This window comes from Chinchilla lanigera, unplaced genomic scaffold (genome assembly GCF_000276665.1).
Source record: "Chinchilla lanigera isolate Chin_1 unplaced genomic scaffold, ChiLan1.0 scaffold00031, whole genome shotgun sequence".
Taxonomy (NCBI): domain Eukaryota; kingdom Metazoa; phylum Chordata; class Mammalia; order Rodentia; family Chinchillidae; genus Chinchilla; species Chinchilla lanigera.
Genome location: NW_004955432.1, coordinates 23,284,455 through 23,312,290, shown reverse-complemented (window position 1 = coordinate 23,312,290; position 27,836 = coordinate 23,284,455). Strand labels below are relative to the sequence as shown.

At 39.0% G+C, this 27,836-nt stretch overlaps 1 protein-coding gene across 2 annotated transcripts in view; it reads right to left on the bottom strand.

Annotated features, from left to right (window-relative positions):
• Positions 1 to 27,836, bottom strand: part of Cftr (cystic fibrosis transmembrane conductance regulator (ATP-binding cassette sub-family C, member 7)) — a 148,703-nt gene that overhangs the window by 16,057 nt on the left and 104,810 nt on the right. The window contains exons 19-23 of one of the 2 annotated variants that reach the window (XM_005388136.2): positions 23,694 to 23,844; positions 21,831 to 22,058; positions 18,330 to 18,430; positions 8,413 to 8,661; positions 1,119 to 1,274 (exon numbers count right to left, since the gene is read on the bottom strand). In XM_005388136.2, the coding sequence (XP_005388193.1) occupies positions 1,119 to 1,274; positions 8,413 to 8,661; positions 18,330 to 18,430; positions 21,831 to 22,058; positions 23,694 to 23,844 (885 nt within the window). The remainder of the gene's footprint in view (positions 1 to 1,118; positions 1,275 to 8,412; positions 8,662 to 18,329; positions 18,431 to 21,830; positions 22,059 to 23,693; positions 23,845 to 27,836) is intronic. The other variant, XM_013515961.1, reaches the window with a different exon arrangement.

Sequence of the window (27,836 nt, the reverse complement as noted above, 5' to 3'; positions counted from 1 at the left end):
GAAAGGAGCAAATGTTTCACAAAGGTGAATCGAAAAATACAAGCATTTTTCTCTGCCTAGACTTGCAGTCAGTCCACCTAGAAATGCTCTTGGCATTTTAATTTCGTGTTAAATGTAGATGATTGTTAGAAAGAACCATGTTAGTAGAATAGATTCCATGCTTTTTAGTACAGAGGGAGAAAAATGATCATTCAAGCGATGAAAATACCCACAGAGATGAGAGCAAATGTCAGCAGAAACAGAGCAAATACCTTTTCTTTAGATTCTCTTAAACTGGAGACTGTTGCTACTTCCCTTGTGTACAAGGGGTCCACTTGCACAGTAACACACAGAGAAAGGTACTAAGCCAGTGAAGGTGAAGACTCTTTGTGACCCAAATCAAAGAGTAACATTAAAAATAAAAGACTACAGGTTAGTCTGACACCGTTTTTCTTTTCCAAAGATAGAAAACAATCTTTACATTTTCTATTTTCAATTCTACTACCTCATGCTTCCCGATCTCCATTGCTATGGAAGCATCTTTTATGTTTTGTAAAGCATTTCTCAACCTGCTGTGATTGCAAACTTGGAGTTCAGACCACTGAAGCGGAAAAGAAAAAGCTGCTAAAAACAAAGGCCCCAGGCTTGTGCGACATACAGATTGTGTTTTCTGAGCACCGCTTATTAAAACTTCAAACATGTTAGTAATTGTATGTCACACAAAATTACACACTTTTAGAGTCATTTTACTCCCCGCGACGTTTTCCCTGGCTTTGCTGAAAAAAGACAGCAATGCACACCGCATATATTTTGCAGAGTAATGTGAATTTTTTGCGTGCGAGTGTTAATAGTGGTAAAGACGTTGATTTGGGGATAGCTCAGTGACAGAGCACCCGCCGAACATTCGCGAGATGCTGAGTCTGATTCTCAGCACTGCCAACAGAAATAATTTTGGTTTGTTTTGGGTCTTTGAGACAGGGTCTTGCTATGTCCTCCAGACTGGACTTGAACCCACTGTGCAGTCTAGGCTGGCTTCAAACTCTAGTCTCAGCCTCCTGAGTGCTGAGGTTGCAGGAGTGTGCTGTCCTACCTGGTGAGAAATAATTTTTAAATATATCTGGCAACATCTTTTTGCTTACCTGTGGTATCACTCCAAAGGCTTTCCTCCACTGTTGCAAAGTTGTTGAGTCCCAAGACACACCATCAATCTGGATTTCACCTTTGGTGTTCAGCAGTCTCAAAAAAGCTGATAACAAAGTACTTTTCCCTGATCCAGTTCTTCCCAAGAGGCCCACCTGTTGGATAAAAGTGATGGAATGATGCCTGAGGCAAGCAAATATTGTACTTATTTCATGGAACCAGTGCATAGACCCCAATAAATGCACTATAATTTCTAGTTGGTAGTAAACTAAGCCTTTGGATGAGCTGATAATAATGACAGTGACTGTGGCCATCATAAGAGCTCTGTTCTGGGTCTTTCCAAAATATCTGTTCTCTTCAACTACTGAGAAAAGCAGATCCATCAAAGGTTATGCATAACACCATGTTGAGATACTTCATAGTACTAATTATAAGTAGTAATTAGTTTGCTTATTTTTTCTTGAGTATTTTTTGTGTTTACCCTAAGAATCTAAATGTAACAAAGGTAAGGAGTCTGTCTTACTTTCCATTCTCTGGCACCAAGGTTGACTTACATAAAGTTCTCGATAAATACTCATTTGGATTGACTGGAGAATACTCAGATGGAAGGATGGATGGATGCACAGAAGGATGAGCAGATGAGTGAACTTATATATTTAGTTAACTTCACAAATAAGTGGATTTAGCTAATTTTGATCAATTACCAAATCAACTCTTTACTGGGGGTATGGTGAGGATAGAGCCTAGGACTTTGTATATACTGGGCAAGTGGTCTACCACTGAGATGCATCCCTCGTGAGATGAATTCTTAATCGAAAGTCTTATGGATGGGCTGAGGGTGTGGTTCAGTGGTACACAGCTTGCCTGGCAGATGTGAGTCCCAGGTGTAACACTGAGCACACACACATCCACAAAAAATCCCATGGAATTTCATAGGCACATTTCCAACTAGCCAATATTGTACAAACGCTCATCATATGTCATTATTTTTCAAATAGAATGAGTAAGCTTTCAGATAAATATCGATTATTCCCAGTGTTGGTGAGATATAAGGGGAAGGGAAGAGAAAAAAGTACAATAGATAAAAATTATTTGTTTTAAATTCATATAAATAATTTATGGTAAAAAAGTGCTCTGAGTTCTAAATCTCTATATGATTAATCAAGGTTCTAGTGAGTAAGATAAATGACCACATTGCCCTTCCTTCAAAAGCAAATACTGAAATCTTTAGTTCCTTTTATATCACCAAATTGGTGGTAATGCATTATGTCTGACAACTTTTCCAATAACAAGGAATCTCACTGGTTTGTAGCCAACAAAGTCAGATTTTGAGATACATCCTAATTCCAAGTCAGTGTTTTCTAGTAACTTCAGTGCAACTCCTCCCTTGGTATTTTGAATCAAGATAAACTGCACTATTAAGTGGACAGTTGCATAGTGTAGAGTTTGGTACTAACTGTAATCGCATTGTTCCCTGAATAGAACAAAGTACATTACTTTCAGTGTCTTACTTGTCATTTTAATACTTCAACAGATGGAAACCTAGTGCAATTATTTTTCATTTCCTGTGAGCTCCAAAAATCAAGATGCCAAATCATGTGAAATTAGATCCACAATGTAATTATAATTGAACTTTCTATAAGCCCGTGTATCTATTTACAATTAATGAAATATATGCACTTCAAATTGAATGATTCAGCTACTTCATACCAATTTTTAGCAAGGCAGAAATGAGATATGTGTTTAACAAATCAAAGAGGCATTTGGATGTTTGTGCTGATTTGATCTGAAATCTTGATATTCCTACAAATAATTTCTGGAACTGCAGTGTCTTGTAGGGAGTATAACTAGAGAAATCAGCTACAATTACCAAAAATGACAGATCTTGAGGCACTATTATACATTTGTGTGAATAACCACAGGGCTGTTCAATACCATGACATAAACAACATACAATCGGAAGAATTTTGATAAGTCCAGGTTTATCATGAGGATATGACTCCAATTAAAATTGCTGCCTAAATTTTGAGAAGAAAAAGGAAAGGAAGAGCTAGATATTCTATTTGGGAATTGGTGATCTGGATATTAAAATATAAACAAATAAAGGTCTTTGAGATTGAAAACAAAAATAGATTTCCTTAGGGTAATAGGGGGAAGTATTTGCTACATTTCTCAAGCATTGAAAAAAATTTTTTGAAGCATAATTAAGAGCTTATAATTTAAATTTCAATTAAGAGCAACTAAAGTAATAAGACATATCTCTCCTAAAGTAACTGTTATGGACAAAGTAGGGTTTTTTTGGTACCAGGAATCTAACTCAGGACCTTGCACTTGCCAGGCAGGCACTTGTGCTGCTGAGTATATCCCTATCTCTGGACAAAGTGTTTAAATATAAAGATTGAATAATTTTTCTTCACAAAATATTGGTTCTTTTCTTGTATTCCCCTTATATCCAAGAACATTGAAATCCATTAAAACTTTAAAGAGATGTCCATTTAAACTATGAATTTTCACATACTTTTTTCACCAAGAAGAGTAATTAATTCTTAGCTGGGTTTTTGTCTACTAATATACTAATTTTGAATCTCTTTGCATATAGGAAATACATTTGGAGCACAGTCAGCAAGATGTTGGTAAGGATGGCTTTAGAAGAATAAATTTCTACTCTAAGGAACCCTACAATCTAAAAGTTGATTCAAGCCATTCATTCGTCCATCCATCCACTCATTCATTTAAAATTTATTGAGCTACACAGAGTGGTCAGCAAAAAGATAAAACAATTAAAAAGCAGGACTTCCAGATTCCAGTCTGACAAGTGGGGCACTAGCAAGCAGTGCTATATCTTAACAAATATAAAGGTGAGTGAACTGAAAAATAAATAACTTTCCTTGGGTCTGACAGGAAGCAAGGTCTCAGTCAAAACACTGTCTCCCAAAACTAAAGACAGACAAACAGATACAGCAAACCGCAACTTACCAAACAGAAACCACCAAGTAGAAAATTCTGAGGGAACCCAGAGGGGGAGACCCTAACTGTAACTGACAAATGGATGGGGTCTAAGGGTTGAGGACTCGGAGAGCAAAGCAGTTCCAGGGGTGCCCAGTTGCGAGGGACCTCCAAAGTTTTCTCAATTTATCATCTAGCCTTACCACGCTCTCACTGTGAAAGTCAGAGGAAAACTCTTCCATACTTCATGCAAAAGCGGGGGGAATGTAACCAGTCATTTTAAAGTAGACTGACCCATTCTCCTCTTTTTAACCAGGCCTAGCCCTTAACTAATTTGCCAGGTCTACTTTATTAGAAATTTTTTGCAGAGCCCAACTGATGTAAGAGAAGGGAAATACTCTGCCCCAGCTCTAGCCGTTGTGTCCCACCTAAGGAGGTGAAAACCCTGAGCAGCTCTTGTTAAGTTCCTGGTCCTGGGGGGCAGGTTCTCTGAGAATCTAAGACGTAACCACAGGTCCACAGAACACTGCCCTGCCCTTCAGTACCTTACGTCTGCATTACTAAAGACATACTTAGCACAGCTCGTTTTATGTAGCACGTCGTGTCTACCTCTCAGAAAAAAATTACAAAACACAGTGTAGGGCAGAAAATGAAATAAATAACTTGAAAACACAGAACAAGCATCAGCACCAGGGTTAGACACACCAGATTGGAATTAGACTGAGAATTTAAAACAGCTATGACTAATATGATGCAGGTTTTAATGAGAAAAACAGACAACATGCTAAACCAGATAAATAATATAAATAGAAGAGTGGGAAATTCTACGGCTGAATAAAAAGAAATTCTGCAGATTAAAAACACCGTGAGAAAAATGAAGAATTCCTGTGTGACCTCCTAGGGAGACTGCAAGTGGCTGAAAGAAAAATCACAGCCTGAGGATGAAGCAATAAAAACTTCCAATGCTGAAAACCAAAGATGGAAAGACTGAAAAAAGAAAAAAAGAGAGAATATTCAAGAACTGTGACACAACTACAAAAAGCGCAGCTCATCTGCAATGGGAATACATGGGAGGGAGAACAAGAAGAAAAGAGAACAGAAGAAATACGTGAAACATCAGTGACTAGGAATTTCTCCAAATGAGGGTTAAGTACCATACCTCATATCCAGAGAAAACCAAGCAGAATCATGTGAAAAATTCAAAACTATAAGAGATAAAAACATCTTGAAAGAACCCAGAGGGGAAAAAATATATTGTCTATAAAAAATCAAGGAAGGCCGGGCATGGTAGTGCACCCGTGTAATCCCAGCACTTGAGGCCAAGGCAGGAGGATCACTGTGAGTTTGAGGCCAGTTTAAGTTACATAGTGAGTTCAAGGCCAGCCTGTACTACATAGCGAGACCCTGTCTAAAAAAAAGTCCAGGAAGAAATCCCATCCAATGTCTCTGAAGCTGTGTAATCAAGAAAGAAGTGGAGAGCTACGCATAGTGGTTCAAGCCTGTAAACTGTGTTCCCAAAATGCTGAGAGGCCCGTGAGGCACACAGTGAGTTCAAGTCGAGCCTGGACTACATAGCGAGGTCTTGTCTAAACAAAATTAAAATAAAAAATAAGAAATGAGTGTAGTAAAACATTTAAAGTGTTCAGAGTAGGAAAAAAAATCAAACTAAAATTCTGTATTCCATGAAATTGTCTTCCAAAACTGAAAGCAAAATAAGAATTTATCAGACAAACAAAAATTAAGGGAAGGCACCATCGGGCCCTCTTCAAAGAAACCCTAACAGAAGTTCTTCAGAGCAAAGGAAGGGAAACTCCGATGGATACTTTGCAAACGACCAGGGGACCACAAAGCAGCGGGAGGGAGAAGAGGGGAGGAAAAGAAGGAGCGAGAAGAGCTAAGGCTGTTCGGTGCATGTAGCAACTCCCACGCTGGGTGTAGTCTTTGTGTACTGTGAGCATGCGCTAATAAACTGAAAGTTAAAGAAAGAATGTATATAAAGGTCAAAGGCTGGACCCATAACAGAAGACTATCAAGAATAAATGAAGGCAAAATGAGAACTTTTTCTTATTTTTAACTGATCTAACGGAAGACTGCTCAAAATATAGTAACAATGCATTTGCTGGTACATACATATGATGTATGTATTTGTTATATATCCATATACAACAAAGGAAATGAATCCTAGCAAGAATACAAGGGACAAGACAGAGGATCCGAGAATATTTTACTGTAAAGTACTTACACTACCCATGAAACTATAAGAGTAGTATATGAAAATGAACTGGGGTTAAGTCATAAATGTATATTGCAAGTTAGTGCTTATTGTTTGATCAATTTTGCAGGCTTGTATCTGGTAATATGAGCAACCACTTTGAAGATAACAATATGCAATATAGCAACCATTGTTAATTTCCTAACATCTAGTTTTAAAATTCTGTATTGTTTTTTTCTCTCTTTAAAATTTAAAAATATGTATATGCAAACTCTGGGGAAACCACTAAAAAAGTCAAAAAAGCTACTATTCGAAGAAGGGAGAAAAAAATGGTATCATAAAATTCTCAAATGAAGCCACAGTGTAAAAACAGTAACAGACAGGGTAGATATTAACCCCACTGTGTCAATAACCACTTTACACACCAACATCTAAATACATCAATTAAAAGACAAAGATTGGCACAGTGGATCAAAAAATACAACCCCACAACATGTTGTCTACAAGAAGTCCACTTAAATGTAAAGCCTCACATGGATTAATAAAGGGATGGATAAAGGTCGACCACGTTGGAGAGGGTAACTCATCGAGGCTTTTCTATCTGCCCCACATCAGCCCACTTGTAGGGGTGCTCTGGAGCTGTGACTGCACCTCTGGCTTCCGTCCTGGGGACCCTAGGAGGACACGTCTGAGCTCCCTGTGGTTCATGCCGTGCGAAGGAGAACAGCCAGGCATCGCGCTCTTTCCAATGCAAGGGAGGAGCCAAGGCAGACCATCGCTTTAACGTAGCTCCAAAGCATCGCTAACATTTCCTCACATTCAAACGACAAAACTAAAATGTTAAAAATTTTCAAGGGTTTCATGAGGGCTCTTAACACAACCTAAAAACATATATATATATATATATGCACACAGACGCTAATACTAGGGGCAAATCAATCTAACAAGTAAAATCTTTCCACTTACGCCCAACTTAAGACTGTTTCTCCTCAGGAATAGAAACAATAAATCCCATTCTTGATCAGCAACAGCAGCACATCAACAACAACCAACAGTGTCAATTTTAGTGACATGTGAAATTACCCTAAGTCACAAAGACGAGTCAAAGTTTCTAGTGTTCCATTCTTAAGTACTTTGCACGGCACTGTTTTCCTTACCCTATTCTTTTTAAAAGTAGAATTTGGCCCAGTGCAGTCAATGTTTATCAAATATTCCAAGAAGTAAATGGTAATTTTCTGTTTCTATGCCTGTGTTAATATTGGTAGCTTACTATCTTTCCTAACAGTATCTCAATATCTCAGAATCTCTACTTGAAATTAACCACAAAGGGATAAGGTTTAAAATTCAGTTTTTTCAAGGCATGGCTATTTTTAATAGTATTTCAATTTTTTAAATCAGTAAAAATATATGATACTCCTCTCTAGCATTATAAAGTGAACCAGAACAAAGGATTTCAATACAATATAAAACTAGGTATAACACATGAGGTAAAGAAAAAACACTTCTCCAAAAATAATTTCAAAAAAATCTCTATATAAGTTCTTTCTATGTCCAACATGGTGCTGGGATCTATAGTATAAGAAACGCTTCAAAATAATGCATAGATATTTATTTTATAAGTGATGAAATTATTGCTTAGTAACAAAATTATTGCTTAATAACTATTTTCCATGATTTCTGCTTAGTCAAAAAGTTGGAAAAATTATATCTTTATGGAAGATCAAAAAAAAGAGGCCTAAAAAAAAGCACCACTCTTAATCAGACAAAATTAAAGAAGATTTTAATGATGGAAGCAGCAATAAAATATTCACCTTATTGGAAGATATTTTCAAGATGGGAAACTTAAAATATTCAATTTATGGAACAGCCTCTATGGATGGTAAACTAGTACTTAATTCAATATTCTGCAAGCACTATCACATTTAAAGTGAGCCTATTCATAGAGTCAGGACTCTGCTGTTTATTTTATATGCAATATAATAACTCCATATAATGACAACTTGAAATACGTATATTTGGTATTGGTCCTAGTGTATAATAATAGTGCTACAAACAGACTCTGCCAACGCACTGTTCCGGGCTGCTGGGATCCACTGAGCAAGGCACGGACAAAAGGAGCAACGTTTATATCTCACCCTCTGGCCAGGACTTATTGAGAAGGAAATGTTCTCTAATATGGCACTGCCGCCATCCACGTATTTCGCTGTGAGGTCTTTGACGGTCATTTGGCCTCCTGAGGGCCAGACGTCATCTTTCTTCACGTGCTGGTTCTCAATGATCATCACTTTTGAGAGCTGGTCATCCCTAGATGGCTTGAGGGAACTGGCAGGTGCACCTTCTTTTGGCATGTCGATAAACTTAAAGACTCGGCTCACAGATCGCATCTGAAATGAAAATAACACTTTTAATTTAAGAGTTGCAGACGGTGCCGTAATTAGTGTGACGTTCCTTAAAAATCATGACTTATAAGTTATGACGCAGGCTACACCTTGCTCAGTTATTTTGCAGGTTTTTCAGTGAACAGAAAGTAATTGGATATAATTAAAAGCTTAACCGACGAGAATTAACTAAGACTTATATAAATGGCTACAGACCTGTTTTTGTGATCACTTAATTCTTAGTTACACAAGCCACACAAATAGTCCAACTATTCTTAAGAGAATAGATGATGTCAAAGGGAATTGTTTCCTACTATGATCAGCAGTGTACAATGTTATAATAAAATGCACTTCTTGCCTTTCTCTTGAACTATGTTAATAACTATAACTATGTTAATAACTACATGCAGTTCTATATATCAGCTAGGTAGTAAGTGGACCTTTGATGCTTAGTCAATTTTAAGTAACATCCTAATAAGCCTGAAATTTAAGGCGTTAGCAAGCCAGGTGTGGTGGCAGACAACTGTAAACCCAGCACTCTGGGAGGCTGAGGCAGGAGAATCATATGTTCAAGTTCAGCACTGGCAATTTAATGACTTAGTGAAACCTGTCTCAAAATAAAAAGTAAAAAGGGCTGGAAATGTACTTCACTGCAAAGGCCCTGGGTTCAATTTCACATACTGGAAAATAAAAATCATTGGTATATCTGCAGTTAAATAGTTTCATTCTAATCCAAGTTAACTGAATATTTATTTCCAATGAGGAGCAAAATGTGACTTTGAAATTAAATATTTATCTGATTTATAGATTTCTATTGGTATAATATTGGTATATTATATTGGTATAATATAATAAGATGTGCACAGCAATAAAAGAGCTCAAATTTTTTGAAGTGTTTAGTTGAATTCTATAACAAAAATACTTCTCTGAAAGTTTATTATTTATTAGAATTTAGACTATGATTTTTAAAACAGTCTGGCATATAACAGGAGCTCAACAGGTATTTGAATGATTAATAAATGAATGAATGAAAATATGAATGAGAAAATATAGATAAAATAAATGACAAGAAAGAGGTTGAAGATTAGCATCCTGATCGACACTTCAACACTCCTCACCTGTTCATAGCTTACAGGACAAAACGTTATTGCTTTTTTGAGTCTAAATAGCAACTACTGATGTTAACTTTATTTGGTCAAGAACTTTAACTATCCTTCTTTTCAATATTATCACTTGTTTATAGCTAAGACTTTTAGAGGTAATTCTTTGTGAATAAGAAAAGGTAGGCAGAAATGCACTTCAGGAATTTGTTTCTATTATTTCTATTTTTCATTACTGAAAAGTGAAATTAGAAAAATTGTTTGTCTTTATTATGGAATGAAGCAGAGAAGTTTTGATACTGATTCTCAACTAAATGCTGAAGGTTCATTTTAGCAATCCTAGCTTCAATGTCTGTTTTCATTGGTCAGGCCTGCTGTGGTTACGAACTTCTTTATTCTTTCAAATGATCCTATATTTCTGTTTCCTTCCCCTTGGAAATATCTTCAAAGTATCTCCAATAACCATTTAAGACTTAAGGGCATTCTTTAAAGTTAAACCTGCTGTTAAAGGAAATTTAAAAGACTCAAAGATGACAACCCTCATAAGTAACTCCAGAGGAAGCAAAGAGAATATAATTACAATTGTTCCCACATGTAATATTTTAAATTTTGAATTATGAATGACTTCGAAGAGTTGTTAAATCTTGATTCAGTTATTCTTGATTAATTTTGAATTAAGTCATTCTCTTGCACTTCACTGTCATAAACTTTCATAAAGAAGGACTGGAAGATAAATCACAACTGCTATTATCCCCAAGATGGAAATCACAGAGAACTAGCTCAAATGTATTTAACACATCTTTCTGTATTTCTCCTGCATAAGAATAGCATCTCTTCCTTGAAAGGATTTCAAGAAATGCACAAAGGTTGCTAAACTTTATAAAATAGTTATTTCTGTATGTCAGTCCTGTGAAGAATTCTGTCTTTGCTAAGTGCTGCAGTATACCAAGGAAGATGCTCTAGAACAGTTCTTCACCTTTTAATATTCTAATCAATGCAACACCTAAATATTGCTGTCTAAACTACTCAAAATTGTACTCAGTGTTATTAGAAAAGAGAGATTCTCAGAACCACTACTTTATCAGATTGAAAGGCAATATACAATTTCTAGCGTTTTTTGTTTGTTTGTTTGTTTTTCAGCCCAGGACTTCTGTTTGAGCACTGTAAGTTATATTCTCCATTAGTGAGGCTCACTGCTGAGGGTGAACCCTGAACTTTTAATGTCAAATGTGCAAAACGCAACGTTCCTCCCAAGTTAGAAAATGAAACTTGTCGCTTCTCATCCTTCTCATCCTGTGGCTGTTTAAAGTGACCCCGAGACCTATTTGTGTAGTTCCTTCCCGGCATGGTCAGATATCCCTGACCAAGTACATGTCACTTCACAATGGGCGCCGATCCGTGGCATACGAGCACACATTCATTCAAATCAGTGAGTTAGAACAGTTTCTGACAGGAAGAAAAGGCGGCCCGTGCAGACGTCTGCATCATGGTTAGTTTTGCAGCCACTGAAATGCCATTACTGAACAGACAATGTGGCCAGCTGATGTTATGACTAACTAACCAATTCCTTATATCTCACAGGCTCTCAGCTTGGACTTCTCCCTCTGTTGCCTCTGGGTGGAGAAATTACAACCATTGCAGAGAATATCAGTTCTGGTCTTTCAAGTTGCAAAAATTATTCCTTGAAACTTAAATGAGCTACTAATAGTTTGACAGTTTCAAGATGTATGGATACTGGCTTTTAAGCTTCAAAACCCAATACTCAAACCAGATATATGCCTCTAGCCTCAGCTCCTCAGTAGGCTGAGGCAGGACAGTCATTCAAACCCATCAGTTTAAATCAACCCTGAGGAATACAGCAAGACCTTGTATCTGAGGAAAAAAAGCCCAACTCAATGCATAGCATAGTGTTTATACAAAAATGATAGCTACAGTTACTCTTCTCTGTGCATTTTGACTCAAGAGAGGCTACCAAATGAGGGTAACTAGAAGGCATATTATCCACCAGTTCTTCTAGAAAGGAGCACCATCTTTACTATCTGACAACTGAACTCTGGTTCTGTCCTAAGTGATAGATATGGAGGACTTTAAAACACAGGGGACCCTGTTTCAGTTCCAAGGGAAGCCAAATGTGGTGGCGCACGCCTGTAATCCCAGCACTCGGGAAGCTGAGGCAGGAGGATCGTTGTGAGTTCGAGAGCAGCCTGGGTCACAAAGTGAGGTCAAGGCCAGTCTGAACTGTATAGAGAGACCCTGTCTCAAAAAGACAAAAAAATAAAAATTCCAAGGTAAGACCGGGAAAGAGGCATGCCGTAGAGAAACTTTCAGTGCAATGTATGTTCAAACAGCACATAAATTCAGTAATAGCCAAGCTGAAGTCACTTTTCTTACAAATTTGATTTCATGATCAAAGATTTGTAGCTGCTACCAGAAATTTATCCAGGCTTTACGAGCCCAAAGCTTAGATCATTTAGGGGATTCTTCAGAAAAAGAATCCACATTTAAATTTAGGTACAGGACCTCCAGAGGCATTCATGCAAGTAAGAGACCTGAAGCTTGTGTCTCATGGGCTTGATGATAAACCCATCCCGCCTATTACAGTAATTTGTTCAAAGCATTCCTTGTATTCAAACAATGGAACATTTAAAGCACTGCTCTCCAGTGCTTAGTGTCGTGCAGTCACTTAATCAGGCCTCGCTGACGTGAATGCCCGTGTTGTTCTATGTCCTGTGTAGCGGGCGCTGTCTGGGCAGTGGGAACGGCAGTGCTGTGAAGACAGCACCGCACGTGCTCTGAGCTGCAATTTTACCCCTAGGACTCTTAGCCTGAAAATATACATTGCTCTTGGATTAGATGACGTTTACACCATACCTAACTACTTTTAGTCCTGTCTATTTGTTTCTGTTGAGCCTTCTACCCTCACCTAATCTCTTTTTAGAATGTCCATATTTTCACATGATGTGGATGTAAAAACCACCAGGTCATTGCTCAGCCCCCTGGACTGTGCTAGATGGAAATTCAGAACTGGCAATTATCAGACCTATTTTAGACCAGTGGTGGCAAACCTATGGCACGTGCATCACACCAGGCACTCACAGCCTGCTCTGCTGGCATGGGAGCCAAGTCACCAGCACTGCCAGCAGCTGAGCATCGGATGTGCAGGTTTGAGTGCAGTGTTGGCACTTTGCAGTACATAAGAGGGTTTGGGGCTGTGGTGTGCACACTCAGTCGCTACCAGGTTTGCCGTCACTGATCTAGACTGACCAACTCCTTCCTGCTGCCTCCTGCGCAAAGAAGAGAATCATCTGAGGAGCGCAGGGTTGCCATCGCCCCTTTGATGGGGCGAGTCTCCTGGTAGTTACCACCAGGCGAGGCAGTAGGATCTTTCTTAGACTTTAAGAAATAAAAGACTGAGTAAGCTCTGAAACACTGAACCTACTCTTCATTTGTGGAGTGAGAAATTTGAAGCAATTTATTAAAATTCTGTACAATTCTATAAAATTGGAATGTGGCCAAAAATGAGGTGAAAGCTTTGATTGAAAATCATCTCTTGAACTCTTGGGTTTATTATTTAATTTTACTAGGATTCAAAAGTCCTGCTGAATATTTTCAGATGTTGTGGCTTCCCCATGTAGTCTGTTATTAAGGACCATCTTTTCCATGTCTTGTGAATATTTATGTACGTATCATTGGTATAGAGACAAATTGGCTTATTGGTGGTCCTTCAATTCAAAAGCAAGTTATACCCAGGAGACCAGGCGTCAGCAGAATTATGCCCGTGAACTACATCCAGCCACACCCGCTCTTTACCTGTGGTCAAGGCTGCTGTGCCCTGCCAAGACGGAGCCGAGTGGTCACCACCAGCCACGAGGCCTCACGGCTCACGACGCTGCAAGTATTTCCTACGTCACCCTAACAGGAAAAGCTTGTTGACCCTCCTCCCCTAACTCACAGAAAGATGAACACAGGAAGCATCTAAACAGTGTTTCACGAGCCTGGAATACACGTTAGAATCACTTCCAGCACTTTAGGAAACATAAGCACTATGCCAGGTCCCCCTGTTCCCACCAACAGAACGGATCTCATTGATCCCAGTAAATCTAGAGTAATCTTGCTTTGTGTGCCTCCAGGTTGAGAACCTGTGGTCTAATCCACTCCTTCATTTACACAAATGAGGAAATCTGAACCCAGGAAGTTAAAGCCACTAGCACAAATCTGATGAATTTTCGGAACTCTCCTAAAATTTTTAGACCCCAGCAAAGTCTGCAGTCTCCTGTACTAATTCAAGAATCCAGAACATCAAAACATGCTTATTTTCTTTCTTGGTGCCAGTGACACATATCATCATGAGGAGTTCTTGGATGAGCTCTGATCATTGCAGTGATGCGTAACTTACCTAGTGGCTTTCAGCATCCAGGGACAGGGAGGGGTGTGGTTTTTATGGAGGCCCCGGGATGATGCATATGTGCTAATCAAGCACCGAAGTCCTCCACACAAACAGTCCAGGGAGAGACAGTCTCAGAGCTGGCAGACATTAAATTCCTAACCAAACTGTTTCCTTTTACCGATGGGAAAAATGACTTGGCTAAAGTCACACCACTTTTCAGTGGCAAGGCTGGGAGGGAAGGCCAGGCTGCCCCGACCACAGCAGCTCCCACACTGGAAAGAGAATGGCTGGCTGGGAAGACGGGAGGTCACGAGAGGAAAACACACCGCAGAGACTCACAGGAGCATAAAGACAGAGACAAGATTAACAGACCACAAAAGGAGGCAAAAGAACGCAAAGAAAAATGAGTCCTTTCACATTCTTACAATAGAAACTGCTCTTAGTGCAAGAGCATTAAGCATGAGGATCCGTGAAAAAAGAGCCAGATTTCCCTTTTCTCCTCCCAGTAGGTTTCATGTTGGTCACTGTACAATCAGTCACTTGATCTTTACTGGAACCCAAAATAAACACAGGCAATGACAGGACAAAGTAAAAACAGAGGAGTTTCTATTGACAGAAAACTCTTCTCAGATTACATCAACCATGCAAAAACCTTTGGAGCCTCATTAACTGGGATCCAAATGCTCACCCCTGAGGTTCCCGTCCTGCCAACTCGTCCCAGTGGCTCCCTTCCTCTTGCTGTACGAGAGACACACCGTTCAACAGGGCAGAGATCTACTGGAAACTGAGATGGCCGCCTACTGCTTCACTTGGAAACTAAGGAAGCAAGATACCATTCCCTTGCTGAGGCTACTTTAGTTGTGCTCACTCTGTGGGAGAGTCATGGAAAGACATCAACTGCCAACTGCCTCACTCAAGGAGGGTAATGAGGGGTTCTGAGCAATCTGTTAGTCATCAGGTTGCTTGATGTCGCTAACCCTGAAACACCACCAGTGGCGCCCACTCTGGCTCTTGCTTCATTTATTTATTTAACCTTCCAGACAAAACAGTAGGGAGGGTAGAAGTTTGTCTCATTCTAATGGTCTCTTATGATGCTGGGTATATTTTGAGGAGGTATTATATAAGAATTTATGTCCTAAAATGTCAAGTCTACTAGGAGAGACTTTATCACTGTGTTCTATGAACATGGAGGTATCAAATGGTAGTTGGACGTATTTTAGAGGTCAGAAGAGAGGTCTGCACTGAAGATGGGAATTTACGATTCATCCAGAGACTGTTTCGGAAGTACGCGGTCATCTAACAACAGCGAGAAAGAATGCAACTGAGCTAATGTTTCAACACTTAGAGGGGGAACAGAACCAGCAAAAGGGACTAAGGAAGAAACAGGAGGGGCATGCACACGAGGTGGAAGTAGCTCCAGCACTGGTCCATGGAAAATCCTGCAAGGATATTGGCTTTAGCAAGGTGTTGGTTATGGGTCAAATGGGTAATGAAATGCAATTCAAAATCAGGCTGCAGAAAGAATGGGAGAAGGGAATGGAGAGAGACACTCTCAGGGAGTTTTGCTTTAAATAGGTAAAAGAAATGGGATGGGAGACGGGAGAACATTTTTATGCTAGTGAGAAAGTCCAAGGACAGCTGCGAATTATTGGCATGTACAGGAGCAAGGACACAGAGGGGGAGGGGCTATTTGAGCACAGGGCGACAGGTGCATCTGGTGGGGGTAGGTGAGGGAACTGTCTGTGGTTGAAACTATTTATTTCTATGGGGCAGGTAGCCAAAGATATCGGGGTCGAAAACATTGGGGCATTTAACAGCAAACAAGAGGAAGGAAATGAGCTGTTTTGGGGAATAAAATAAAGAATTTAGCAGGACAACGTAATGAAAGCGTTGTTGGAGCTCTGAATGCTGGTATTTGAGATGTATGATCATAAATACAAAGTAACTTGAGACAGCAATGAAGTGTTATCACACAAATATTACCTTGACTGGTTGAAAGCCAAAGAAATCTAGGCACCTGGGTGTAAGTAACAGGTGGGAGGTAAAAGAAAATCCGCACTACACAGGAAGAGGCTTTCATACCTGCAATCTCAGCTACTCAGGAGCCTGAGGCAGGAGAACTGCACGTTTGAGCTCCACTTGGGAATTTAGCAACACCATCTCAAAGTAAAAAACCTTAAAAATGGCTAAGAATATAGCTCCCTGGTAGGCTGTGGGGCCCTGGGTTCCATCCCCAGTAATGTCAAAAAAGTTATATTGCCATTTTTATAGCTTCAGAGTTCTGTCAATGTTTTATTCTTCATGCATGCTATAATAAAATATAGTTTTCAAGGCTGATCATTTTCTGGTTAGGTCTTATTTTGGGGGAAATGGTGTGAATGAAATATTCTTTGCAACTCTAAAAGTCTTTCTGCTGAATAGCCCTGCACTTAAAAAATGTGTACATCAGGGAAAGTATCTTGTTTATTTCATCTTAAACTCAGCTCTAAGTTCACTCAGAAACTCAATGAAGTAAACTGATAACACATTGAATTTTCTTTAGAAGTCACATGATCTCTGGTATGAACATTATTTCAACATGAAATCTGAGGGCATAGCTCTGTCTGCCTCCCCATCTTACTCTCAGTATATGCCAAGATGAAAATAACGAAGTGACTTTATAACTTTAGCAACTGTGTAGGTGACAGCAGCAGGATGAGTATTAACAACTAGATAAATGCCCACACAGGCCCAGGAAAGGCCCCTTGTGCTGTTTGGCAGGGAAACGAAAACTCATATATTCACTTTGATATTCAAACAAAAGAACGTGACTTTTAAAAATGAGATCAAATGCAAATATTGATACTTTTCACAGATTGTATTGTAACATAATGGGTCCTTGCTAAAATCCTTTTATAACACAAGATGAAAGGTAGAATGTCAAAGCACATGTCACAAAGCCCAGGATGCCCAAGTGAAAAACTAGAGTAGAGAAAATACCTTAAGGGAACTTTCATGGAGATTGGATATGAAGAAAAGAAATCTACTGAACAAAGGTTTTCACATCAATGTGCGGTGGATAGTACATAAAGTAAGAAAATTAATACAGTAAAGAGAAAGGAATTGTACAAGGTTAAGTGATGTTTTTATGTAAATAAACAGGTAAAGTACAGAAGAATTTTTAAATGTAAAATCAAGGTTGTAGGAAGTTGAACAGAGTTAATAAAAGCAAGGGCGATATTAGTATTGTCCTGCTACTTTTCAACAGAAATGTTTGTATGTATGTTTACAAGAACAAGTTCCAAACACACTGAAATAGGACGAAGTGAAGAAAAGAAGGCAGGTGCTAAGAAGATGGAGTCAAACTAGGAAATTAAAGGGAAAGAAACGAACTTGATAGGTCGTGTTAACATTACATTACATTACATTTTGATGAGTTATTACAATGCTTTGATAAAATATAAAGACACATAGGCAAGTAATATATATTAAAAGGCTTTTTCCTTGAAGGTATTTTTATATTGCTTTCTGTTCTGATAGGAATTGATTACACTAGTTGTATAATTAAGTGAATGCAAATGGTTTGAGAACATGTGACCTGTCTTAGAGAAAAGACAAAGAAATTTAAGCAAAAAGTGAAATGATAGTGTTATATAATCATCCAAAATCAGTTCAGTTGAAAACATAGCAAGTATATAAACAAACAGTTAATAGAAGAGAGCTCAAATGGCCGTCAAGTACGTGTTAAACTGCCTGTCTTCTCAATAATCAGTTTATATCCATCATGTTTCCAAAACTAACATCTGAGAGAAAGAAATCATAGCTGAAGCTACAAAGCTATGCGCATTCTTACACCTTCGTGATGGGAGAATATATTGGTATAACAGGGTGAGAGCAATGTGGTACCAGCCAGTAAAACTGTGCATAAATGCTGTCACCTGCAATTCCACCTCTAGATATCTGAGCTAAGAAATATCCCTCAAAGGAGACGTGTGAGAACATTCACCGCAGCACGGGACCTGCACAGCGGCTCTCTACGTGGAGAATGCATGTGATATGGGCTTAAAGAGAGGTATACAGTGGCCTTCAGCTCATTTGTAACATTCTACTTCCTAGGCTAGCATTGGATATACAGTTGTTCCTTACACTGTTCCTATGCTTTTTGGCTTACCTACATTCTCATATAATAAAACATAACATGGACTTACCAAGCTGTCCACATCAATGCTGGAGTTCACGGCCCACTGCAATGTACTCATGATATTCATAGCTAGAGTCAGAATAATACCCACTGATCCTTCTCCTTCACCTATACATGGAAAAAACACAGGAATAAAGCTCTTATTATTTCTGTGGCCTACTTTATTGTTACCTCCTCTCTGGGACAGATTACATTAAATTTATAGCTCAATTTCATGTTGATCTTAACTATCTTTTTTTCCATCTCAGTTCATCACAGGAGCAATAACGCCCTTATAAAGCAAGCAATCAATATTTTAAATCAAAGAGTGATTGAATATTAGGAAAAAGTCACCTTTTTAAAAATATGTTTTAAGTATTGAGTAAGTTGTTGCTATTGGTTTGATACAAGTTTGTTGTAAAACCCTGTATCTAGATGAGCTCCTCTATAAAAAGTCAAAAACAGGGCAAGGATGCCTTTGAGTAACACCTTCAGGATGCTTAGATGTGCTTTATACCTTGGCAAAGACAAATTTCTTTGCTAATCCGAGGCTGATGGGAAGAAAATGGTTCTAGTTCTTCAGTACTAAGGCGTCTGCCATTTAGAAAGAGAGGATTGCTGAGTATGTTAGAAAAGAAAGGGAAGGAAGGAAGACAAAACCACTAGTTCACCAGGGAAGAATAATGTTTTAGTGATTAATTAGAATAAGTGGTTTTTCAGGGTTACGAGAGATGACTAATTAAAATTCTTAAGGACTCGGTCTTATGGTCATACAGATTTTGTAAGAGGAATGTTCTTAAATTATTGTAAATTTAGGCTATTAATTCCCAATGGATATTACTCGCATTTATAGTACATGACAAAACTCCCTAAAACTCTCCTATGATTCAAAAATTGGGAAAAATAATTCATCTGATTAATTCAAATATTTTTTTACACTTTCTCTAAAAGAGGATGTGCCATAGCACATGTCTGCTTTCTTAGTACTAAATAAGTTATTTTAACAGTTAAGATACATCCAGGGCTCTAATAATTACTTCTTCTAATGTGAAAATAAGGTAGAATTTTAATAAAAACATGAAGGACAAGGTGTTGATTATTTACTGTGGATTAGGCACTGTATCAAAGCATTTCATACAAATTATCACATTTAATACTCACCACAGACATACGAGATAGGTTTTATTACTGGGAAAAACAAGAGGCTTGGAGAAGTTCATTTTTACAAGTTACAAAGCTGAGGACCCGTAGACTTGGTTGGTTTGGCTGGATGGCCCATGCCCACCCTGGCTGGATATCTGATTTGACGGGGAGAGTCTGTGCTCTGTGGATGGTTAAATGCTTTGGCTACTGCCCCTGGTAAGCCAGGGCTCAGTTATACTCTTATCCATTATGTGGCAGTGTATGATATATTGGTGTGAATTAATTGTTAACAAATCTTCATTTTAAAAATTTGACAATTTTATTCTATTTCAAATAAATGGTTTTTTAAATTTTAAAGAGACAAAAATAATAAAAATGATACAGAATTTCAAAATAAGATGATAGGAAATTAACAATGGTTATTATAGTGCATATTGTTATCTTCAAAGTAGTTGCTCGGACTACCAGATACAGGCATGCAAGACTGATCAAACAATATAAGCACTGTCTTTTTCAATGAAGTGATAGAAATTAGAACTACAATTTAGAATTAGAACTACAATCTTAGCTATTTTGTGTGTATATGTACATATCTTTTTTCCCTTCCTTCTTTTCCTTTTTTGCCCATCCCAGTTCTTTCCTTTTTAGCAGTTTCTCTCTCTTTCAGTATACCTGTTGTACCTTTTGGATCTTATTTACTCTTTCAGTTTCTTATGCTAGGGAGACAATACAATGTTTACGCATGCAGGTCTGATTTATTCCACTTATGAGTATTTACCTACAAAACCTCGAATTTATCTTTCTTTATTGATGAGTAGTACTCTGTTGTATAAAAATACCACATCTTTTTTATCCATTCCTCGGTTGATGAAATTTGAATATTCTGACTCTAAGACACATCTTTAGTTTATAAAAGTTGGCAGCAATGACTGTACTGTAAACACCCACGAATTTGCCTGCCCGTGTCTACACCCTTCAGCATCGCTTGAAGATGCTGAGAGAACAGTGAGTGTGCACTTTCTTACCCTCACAGCAGCTATACAGACGCATGGCAGGAAGACCCCTAAGCTAAGAGAAGCCTGTTTCCTTTACCTTCTGGGCCCTTGAAATAAGGCAGAGTAATTCTGCTACTAACTTAAGGAGCCAGAATTGAGAGCCCACATAGAGTCTGTGTGACATGGCCCTGGTACACCAAGAAAACTTGCTTGTTTGTTTGTTGCAGTACTGAGGATCAAACTCAAGGCCTTTTCCCTTATCTTTTTTATTTTTCATTTTGAGACAATCTCACTAAGTTTCCCAGGCTGAACTCAAACTTGCAGTCCTCCTGCTTCAGCCTCACTGGTGATTACAGGCTTCTGCCACCACGCCCAGCTAAAAAACCCATCGCAGGCAGAAACAAATGAAGCAGTCGTGGGGAAGAATGGACGCAGTCAGTGGTGGGGCTCAAGAGACGAGAAAGATGCCTGTGCCTGACTCTCGGCCGGGCTGGGTTCCTGTAGGGGTCCAAGGTGTGGCCTGCCCTGAGGTTCAGACCCCCTACAGCTTCCAACTGGTACCTCTTCAGGGGGTTCTTACAACCAGACAATCCCGCGGGCCTGGCCCTGATTTGGCATTTCCTCTGAATGTTTGTCCAGCTGTTCCTACAGCTCAAAAATTCAACTTACTGAAGGAACTTCTTTTTATCTACATAAATTTTTATTTTACTTACTATGCAATTTTTTTTTTTTTTTTACCCAAAAAGCCTTGAATTAAGAACCTTTGTATTTGCAAAACACAACTTTCTTTTGAGAAAGTTTCCTTATGACCCAGGCTGGTCTTGAACTAACTATGTAGCTCAGGTTGGTGTTGTGATCCTCCTGCTTCAGCTTCCAGAGTGCTGGAATTATTAGCACGCACCACCAATGCCTGGTTTATGACCCTTTCACCTAAGTTTTTTCCCTTCTGTGTGTTTTTCCTCAAGCAAAATTCATATTAGATAAATAATTTCACTAGTTAGTGGGTAAAGGAGCAAAACTCACCAGAAAGGAAAGAGAAAGGAGTGTGTGTGTGTGTGTGTGTGTGTGTGTCTGTCTGTCTGTCTGCACAAGTAAATATTTCTTTTATGCCCTTCAAAGAGTTCTTTAATGGAGATATCTGTAAGTTTTGAAGCCAAGATCTTGTACTAATATGAGCATGAATTTTTTTCATTCATTCGTAGATTTACTATCTGACACTCTCTGTGTCTCAGGTTGTTTTTTAAAATGGTGAAAACAGGGAAATTATTTGCTCATCAAAAAACACTTAAGTTCAAAAGAAATCATTTGTTTAACAATAAGACCAAAAAAATCTGCTTAAAGATAAGTTTAGATTTACAGGCTTAGCTAAAGTGTTAACGAGTATGTAGTACCTGTTGTTAAAATGGAAATGAAGGTAACAGCAATGAAGAAGATGACAAAAATCATTTCTATTCTCATCTGGAACCAGCGCAGTGTCGATAGATACAAGAACCAGTTGGCAGTATGCAAATTCAGAGCTTTGTGGAACAGGGTTTCAAAGTAAGGTTGCCGTCCAAAGGCACGAAGTGTCCATAGTCCTTTTAAGCTTGTGACAAGATGAGTGAAAATTGGACTCCTGCCTGTGAAATATTTCCGTAGAAAACGATGCAAATCAAGGAAACATAGAATGCAGTCTCATAGTGCTATGATCCTGAAAACAGCTAACTTACCTGGATTGCATAAAATAAACGTCACTGGTTGGAGAGGTCTTTCATGCTGGTGCCATAATTTGAGTAGATGGGATCTGTAATTTTTTTAAATGATTACCTTTCCTTTTATATGGCTACTATGGATGGAAACTTATTACCACTGTTTATTTATACTTCTTGGTCAGCACTGGGGATTTTCTTTCTGGCTGATTCTAAATTTTTTACTGCTGAGAAATAATTTTTTTTTTTCTCTTAAAAGATGTTTCAAGTATCTCAAGAAAGTTATGCAACTTTTGCTCAAATTCAATATGTTGGAAGTTTCTCCCTTGAAAATGAACACGTTATATTACAGTGATACATGCACACCCATGTTTAGAGCAGCACAGCTTATAATAGCTAAATCTAGGAAGCAGTCTAAGTGTCCATCAACGGATGAATGGAGTAGAACTGTGGTATTTATACACAGCAGAGTACACACAACTCTGCCATACAGAAGGGTCAACTTGAGCCACTTGCAGGACAAGGGATGCACCTTGAGACCATAATATTAAGTGAACTACATCAGATATACAAGCCTAAATATTGCATGGTTTCTCTCTTCTGAGAAACTCAAAGTGTAAATGAAGAGCAAAGGGAAAGATAACAGGAAGTAGGGATACAGTCTCTTGCAAAAGGGAAGGCATCAAGAGGTGGAAGCGGGCAAGGGAGTGATCATGGAGTCAGGATGTGTTAGGCGCATGCCCCGACTCCGTGAGGAACGTGATCACCGCGCACTACAAACAAGTGCCGACAGAAAACTGGAGAACTGTGAAAAAGAAAGTGCACCCACACCAAAGCTGACAGAAACATCTGCTCCCCAGAGGGTTCAGATAGATTTGGTAGGAAGGATCTGAAGTCAATCAGCCCAAGAGAATTGTCTAGTGTCATCACATCTGTGGTAGACCTTCATTTTTTAATTTAATTGATAAAATTATAAATGAATGTCCTTTCTGCCAATCCTGGTAAGATTCTATGCACTTGTTTCAAAATCAAAATAAAGTCACAAGGTCATTAATTAAAAACAACCATTTGTAAGAAAATGGATTCACTTGAGATCATAATGTTATGTGAAATAAATGAGATAAACAAGCTTAAACATCATATGATTTCTCTCATATGAGAAACACAAAATGTAAAATAAATTGTAGAGCGAAATAAAATATAATAGGAAATAGGGAGACAGATCTTTTGCAAAAGGGAAGGGAATCAAGAGATGAAGGAAAGAGGGAGAAAAAAGGGGGAGGGGCTTTTAAAAAAAGAAATAAACTGCGTTAGGTACGTGCACCAGCTCTCCGCGACGAATGCGATTATTGTACTGCAAACATGTACTAGTACAACAGACAAATAAATAAACACTCCTTTGTACATTATGCTGTAGTTTCCTTTTATATGCATGTACTCTTCAAAAATCACTACTAGATAACGTAAAAAAAGGAAAGGATTTTTTTCAAAAAGCAGATTAACAGAGAATTCGCAGAAGCTCATGCGGCTTTTTCCAGCATAAGCACTGCAAACTCAACGCCATACCTTCAGACTCCAGCTGTTTGAGCTGCTGTGAAGTGCGGAGGAAGTATGCTCTCAACATAATAAAAGCCGCTATCACTGGCACGGTTGCCAGGAAGATGTAAGGCTGTAAAACCGAGACGACCGTGACAGCCCCAATCACAATTAACAGCAACTGTAGAGTCAAAGAAAACAAGTCAGTGAGTAAATGTTTCCATGCCGTAAAGCAGACAAGATGCTAGTGATCCACTTCCACATCAGCTCACCACGCTCATTCGCACTCTTTTTCGGTCAGAGACAGGCGTCCTGCTACTGGGAAGGCAGCAATTTCAAAATACACTTTTCCAGAGTCTTTGAAAATTCAAAAATTGTTTGGGTCAATGACAATAACACACTGGAAATCTGAAGACATGGCACTCCTCAAATTCAGAACATTTTCATTTCCCGGACAACTTAAAAGTGATGTATGACAAATTTTAAATGAAAATAAATTTTTCAGCCTGACTTTTTAAAAAGTTATATCAAAATAATTTCAGTATGATTATAAATTTTAGGGTTTATTTGGTTGGGACAATTTTGACATTTATACTGGAGCCTTTTCAGAAATGTTTGGTTTGAATACAGGTTTAAGAGGATTAAACATGACAGAGGGGTTTGTAGCGAAGTGTGGCTTCTCCAGGACCCAGAATTAAGGTACATGGAAAACAAGTGCCTAGCACGGAGGAAAAGACGAAGAGCTCCGAGAACTGGAAGAATCCACAGGAAAGCAGGGGCCAACGCAGGGAAGAGAGCAAAGCACCCTGCAATGCTGACGCCGCCTCGGCTCCTGACAGGAGAACCCGACTCCGAACACACAAGGCAAACCCAAAGAGAACTGCAGCCACCGGGACAAGCAACAGCTGGGCGGCACTAGTGCCAGGAGAAACCCACAGCTCTTACAGCCTGAAAATACCCGTAGATTTTACTCTGAAAGTGACTCCTTTTGAAGGGCAAGCTAGCTTTATACAGGAAATCCACTGCAGCCCCACCATATTTGGTAGTAGAATAATCAGGAGCCCTTCAGAGAAAGGGTTTATTGTTCTCAGGAATCAGAAATCACAGAACAATCACGCCGCGAGGTCTCTGGAGTCACCCTACTGCAGTTACTGTGTGTCAGGCTTCAAGATAACGTTAGTCAGAGGAGACAAGGAAAGCCACTACATACTGGAAAAGGGAACAATCCACTGGGAAGGTATAATTTAAATATACATGCACCTAATATTGGGGTACTCAGTGTTATAAAACAAACACTACTCAATATAAAATGACATAGGTCCCAATATAATAATAGTGGGTGACTTCAATGGTCCTACTCTCACCAACAGATACGTCATCCACACAAAAAAATCCACAAAGAAACACCAGAGTCAAGCTATACCATAGGTCAGAAAGCCCTAATAGATGTCTACAGAACATTACCTGGAGCAGCTACAGAATGTGAATATTCTTCTCAGCATATCATGGAATATTCTCCAGAGCAGATCATTTTTTAGGCCATAAAGCAAATACAAAAATATTGAAATATGCAGTTTCTTGCATCCTAACAGGTCATGAGATGAAACCGAAAACAACAAGAGAAGCCACGGAAGCTATACAAACCATAATTGCAGATTTCTTCACTAGGATTAAGGTGGGACATAACTGTTATTGTATGTTTACATCCAATTTGTCCCAGAGGATAACACTATAGGAATTACTACCAGGGTAACAGAATTGTTGCTGTTTCTCTATAAGCCAACACTCAGATTATCTTTGTGACATTAACAGTACTAGAATAAATTCCCAGAGAACTTGCTTGTTGGGCTAACTACACAGCATTCTCCCTTTCCAAATTAGCCAAGATGGTCAGATCTGATCCCCCTGAGTATCTCCTCAAACACCCAGAAGCTAATCAGGGTGCGAATCTCAACCAATTTACATGCGTGACACATGCATTTTCCAGCTGATGCAGTAAAACACACGACACCTGGGTAACTGGGGCAAGGAGAGGGTGTAGCTCAGACTTGCACAGATCTTTAAATTGCTTGCTATTTCCACCTAAAATTTCAAATGAACATATATCAAGGGTACTTTTCTAAGAGAAAATGTTTCTACAATTCCAGTCATCAAATGGTGGAATGCCTGCTTCCCACTCATTCCACAAACAGCTGGATAAATCTGACTGTGCCAGGGACTGGAAAAGGTACCTCATTACTCAATAATCTAGGTAGGAAGCCTTCCAGATTCTGCTCTTGGTCTACCAGAACTACAAAAAAATGTGGATTTAACTTACTACTTAACAAGATACTTTATCACTAGCAAACTAATTTTTTTTCTAAGTCTTAGATAGTAACTTTGGAAGAAAAAGAAGAGAAAAATTAACTTCTAAGCATGGTTCATTTCAGGAATATTATTTAATTTAAGTGGGTCAGGTGGGCATAGTGGTGTATTCCTGTAATCCCAGTACTCAGGAGGCTGAGGCAAGAGGATCTCCATGAGTTAGAGGTCAGCCTGAGCTACATAGTGAGCCTAAGGCCAGCCTGAACTACATACTCTGTCTCAAAAAAAAAGTGTCATCATATTAAACATCTGAAAAACTGCTATTGCTTTAGTAATAGTAGAACCATTTAGCTATTCCATTAGAGTCAGGGTCTTTTGTTTGCTGTTGATGGCTATAAAATGCACTGCATTAATTTGACTTATGCTATTTCTACTAATAATGCCAAACTGGTGACATTTTCATTAAGCATTGGCTGGGAAAAATGATTCTGTGGGTAAAGGAAATAACCTAGTCTTTAACCTGTTTTCCCTTGAAAGTATCAGTTCCATCTTAGTGATTGCAGACATGGTGGAGACTGTGAGGAATGAAAAGTGTAACTATGTTAGGAAAGAATAGGTAGTACAAATAGTCTGGAACTCAAATGACCCTAAAGGCCCATTTGTTAAAGATTCAGTGTTCTATGAGAAGGGGGTGGAATATCAAAGATGAGTACCTGGGGGAGGTCTTCGGGTCACGGTAGAGTGTCCTGGAAGGAATGGTGGGATGCTAGCCCTTTCCTGTCCCCTCTGCTTAGCTGATGGCCATGAGGTGCGAGGTTCTGGTCTCTAACACACTCCCACCTGATGTGCTGCTTCACCACAGGGGCCAGTGGTCATCGGACTGGAACCTTTAAAACTGTGACCTAGATAAACCTCTCTTTATCGGTTGATTTCTCGGGGATTGCTGTGCTTTCAAAAAGTTGACTAACACAAGTGGGCTTGGACCAAGATGTCACACTGGGTTATGGAAGAGTGGGAAAGGCGGGTGCACGTGGAAGTGACAGAACATTCAGGAAACACCAGTCAGATTTCTAGCAACTACAACCGCCGCAGCAGTAGCAAACCCAGGGTGCACATGCCACAGCTGCCTGTTCGTTTTCATTGAAAGCTCTAAAAGGTTTGCCAGCACTGAGAGAAAAACAGTGTGTTTTCTTCTATAAGAGGTCCTTATTAGATACTGAAGCCAGGCCCTAATAATTTAGACCTGTTTGAAAAATTAAAGGCACTGGTTTAATATATTTGATCCTCTCATATACAAAGAAATCTTAAGTTATAGCCTAGTTTGTAGTCCGTAGTTGATTAGACAGAAGTCATTCTGGGCCAGGTATATCAGTGAGAAGAGACTAACTGGAGATATAAATAAGTAAGTAAGTAGCGGGCCTTCACGACAAGATAAAATGTGAGCACGTATTTCTGTATTCTGACGCTCACACCACTGAGCTGTACATGCACAAAAGTGAGCACGTATTCCTAACCCCCATTCTAATTACCCAAACCCTAGATTTCTCCAGCAAAGAGACCAAGACCATCAGAATGTGAACCCTCAAAAGTGCCACGTGACCACAGTCCTGTGAAGTGGCAGCGGATTTCCACCACTAAAGCAGCTCCAAGCGTTCTCACACTGAAGCCCAGACAGAAACAAACAGACGACAGCAAAGACGGGTCACTTTGAAACTGGTAAGAAGAAATAAATTGAATGCCTATTTAACATCATGCAATGACCACACCATTTGGCATTTTAGAGTCTTTGAAACTGTCTAACCAAGAGATAAATGGCATTAATACGGGTGAATAAAGAAGTAGCGAAAAGATACAAAAGACACACTGCAG